Here is a 3,175-nt window from a genome sequence, read left to right as displayed (position 1 = left end):
TGGTGTTTGGGACCACATTCAATTGACAATCAGCGGGTTACTCCTGGCCTATGTAATCAGAAATTGCTCCTGATTTGGGGGACTATATGAGGATGCTGGGGGATCAAACTGGGTTCTGTCCTAGGCCAGCCGTGGACAAGGCAGAAGCCTTACGCTCTTTTGCCACTACTCCGGCCCTGACAACTTCTTTAAATCTTAATATAGAACAGCTACCATTCAATTTTTACCTTACTTTAGAGAAAATGTATATAAATCAAACATATTAAATGCAATTTGCTACATTACATGCAAAGTATTTGACATGATTTTATGGGTGGGATGTAATATAATTTTTACCTATGAGTGCAATTAAGTATTATTTTAAAATACAATGTATTAAGTATTCCTTAAATTGTATTATTTTAGAAATTGTTTTAATACTTTGAAGTTTTAAAACTATGTAAAAAAGAATACAAATATATAATTAATGAAAACTTGTTCAAGATGGTTTCCAGAAGTGTTATATCTGCAGTTTTACAGGGAAATTAAATTGATTTCAGATAAAGATCATAAAAAATTGGAGATTTGTTTATTACATTTAATTATTTTAGCATTTATTATATTGTATTACATTTGTTATAACCGTTTCAATGTAGAATGTCAGTGATGAGATATAGTAATCCAATTTTTCTCCTACTCCAAATTCAAATAAATATGTATTTTAATATTTGTCCACACTTGAGGAAATGGTGTGTGAATATTTATGATATGCAATTACTACATGTCAATAGTGCAAGACCTCTTCTCCACTGACTTTTGTCAAGTTAATTATAGTTTTCTAAAGGATGTTTAAAATTAATGTTGTAAAATTAAGTTTAAAATAAAACAAAACATAATTTTAAAAGTAATATTAATTATTATGAAGTATAAAGAATTAGTATCAAAGTGTCCCCTGTCATCTGATATTAAATGTATTTAAAAATTTGCAGACTTATTTTAAAATATAAGATCCTATAGAAAATAAAGAAAAAGAGAGAACTCTAAACTTTAGATTATCAAATTTTCAGTAAATGGTGTTCTTTCATAGAATAATATTTTAGAGCATGTTCGGGTGAAATCTTTGATTTTCTGTAAGAGTCCAAATTATTGTACTTGGAGAAGTATATGGAAATATGTTTTGTTTATATTTTTATATATATTTGTTGTTTAATTCAAATAACTAGGATTCAAAAGAACTCTTAACATTTATGCTTCTCTAAATCACTGAGTATTACCTTTGCGCAGGAAACGCCCTTCATTGTTTTTTATCCCAACTTCATTTTTGAGTATATCATTATAATTTGCTCGTGGATCAGATTTCATATTTTTAAATGTAGCTTGCTTCACAACAGTATCTATATCACCTTCACTGAGTTTTTTCCCAAGAAAATTACAGAATTTTTGCACAGCACTTCTGAGATCCTGAAAGAGATTTGAGTGTGAAGACAGTACATTTATAAGGAATATTGAGATACTGTTAGCACCTTTATTACATTGTAGAAAAGTAAACTTAATGGTCTGATTCTGAGTCTAAAGTTTAATAAAGGTCTATTGATTCCCATTTTATATAGAAAAGCAAGTGTCAGCTTTGTTAAAGTTTCAAATTAAATCTATGAATATAAAAATACTTTTGTTCATTGAACCACTTTAGGACACTCCCAGTAGCACTCAGGGGATTCTCCTAGCTTTGCCCTTAGAAATTGCTTCCCTGGCAGATTTGAGGAACCATATGGATGCTGGGGGACCAAAGGCAGGTCCATCTCAGGTGAACCATGTTGCAAGGCATATGCCTTACTGCTAATCTATCACTCCAGCCACTATTGACCAATTTAAATTAACACTCTCTAAATTATGTTTTTCTGAAGATAATTACAACATGATTAAACATTTAAATATATACTGTCTATATTTATTGACTTAAAACTTATTAAGGTAAGTAAAACTCTCTTTTTATCAGCTATTACAACGTAATAAAGAATTAATAAATTTGTCTTAAATCGCAAAGGGATGATGTTTAAGAAGGACTATACAATCTGAAAAATTTCAAGTAAAATTATTTTAAACATAAAAATTATAGCTCACTAATAAGTTTTTTAACATATATATACTCGATAATTATTTAAGTTCATAATATGACAAAATTATTATATACAGTAGTCGGTGCTGAATTCTTAAATATAACCATTTGACTCTGTTGACAATAAAATTTAAACCGTTTTTTGAGGGGGGTTCTTGGGTCACACTCAGTGGCACTCAGAGTTTACTCCTTGTTCTGCACTCAGAAATCACTCCTGGCAGACATAGGGAACCATATAGGATGCCAGGATTCGAACCCACCATTGGTCCCTGGGTTGGCTGCTTGCAAGACAAATGCCCTACCGTTATGCTATCTCTATGGCCCCAATAAAATTAAAACTTTACTTTTGATACCTGCAATCTCCATATACATTTTAGGCCCCACTAAACTTGATATTGATTTGAAAACTACAGTATTGTTGAAACAGTTGTCATGCTGGCAGGGCCCAGATAAAAGGCATGATGAGAAAAACACATGCCTTGGTTTATCCAACTCAGTTCATTTTCCAACCAACATATATGGTCCCTCAAACAGGCAAGAAGATCCTTACGTACAGTCATGCATAGGCAACTGACCATTGATAATTATAAGCACAAGAAGCAAAATAAAGCTATAGTTGTACTGGTTACTTGACAAAATATTTAAGAAAGACATAACAGTAGCCTTTGCTCAAACTCTCTTCAAAACATTGAAGTGGAAAAAATCCAAAATTATTCCTAAGGCTAGAGTTAACTTGATGACCAAGTTAGAAAGAGACACCACACTCAAAGAGCTCAACTGATGAAATACATTTTACATATAATGGAGATAGTGTGAATATTAGTGTCATTAAGAAGCAGCATACCAGCATTAAAACAATAAAATCATACTCAGATCTTTAAGTATATGAATATTCACTACCAATACCAAAACCTATCAGAACAACTGAGAAATGAAATAACTCAGATGTTTCAGCAAACAGAGGCTGGAGTTCAAGAAACTGGAAGGCATCTCATTACCTAACTTGAAAGTTCTACCACAAAGCCATAGTGATCAACACAGTGACGAATCCCCAAGTATATGTCAATTAATTTTTGACAA

At 31.6% G+C, this 3,175-nt stretch overlaps 1 protein-coding gene across 1 annotated transcript in view; it reads right to left on the bottom strand.

The window, feature by feature from the left end:
- Nucleotides 1–1,214: 1,214 nt before the first annotated feature.
- LOC126006040 (amine sulfotransferase-like) overlaps nucleotides 1,215–3,175 on the bottom strand; it is a 39,142-nt gene continuing 37,181 nt past the window's right edge. The window contains exon 6 of the mRNA XM_049771372.1: nucleotides 1,215–1,440. Coding sequence (XP_049627329.1) covers nucleotides 1,240–1,440 — 201 coding nt within the window. The 3' untranslated portion in view covers nucleotides 1,215–1,239. The remainder of the gene's footprint in view (nucleotides 1,441–3,175) is intronic.

The sequence above is a fragment of the Suncus etruscus genome, chromosome 4 (assembly GCF_024139225.1).
Source record: "Suncus etruscus isolate mSunEtr1 chromosome 4, mSunEtr1.pri.cur, whole genome shotgun sequence".
NCBI classification, from domain to species: domain Eukaryota; kingdom Metazoa; phylum Chordata; class Mammalia; order Eulipotyphla; family Soricidae; genus Suncus; species Suncus etruscus.
Note: the sequence above shows the minus strand (reverse complement) of the source record. Positions and strands in the feature narration are given on the sequence as shown.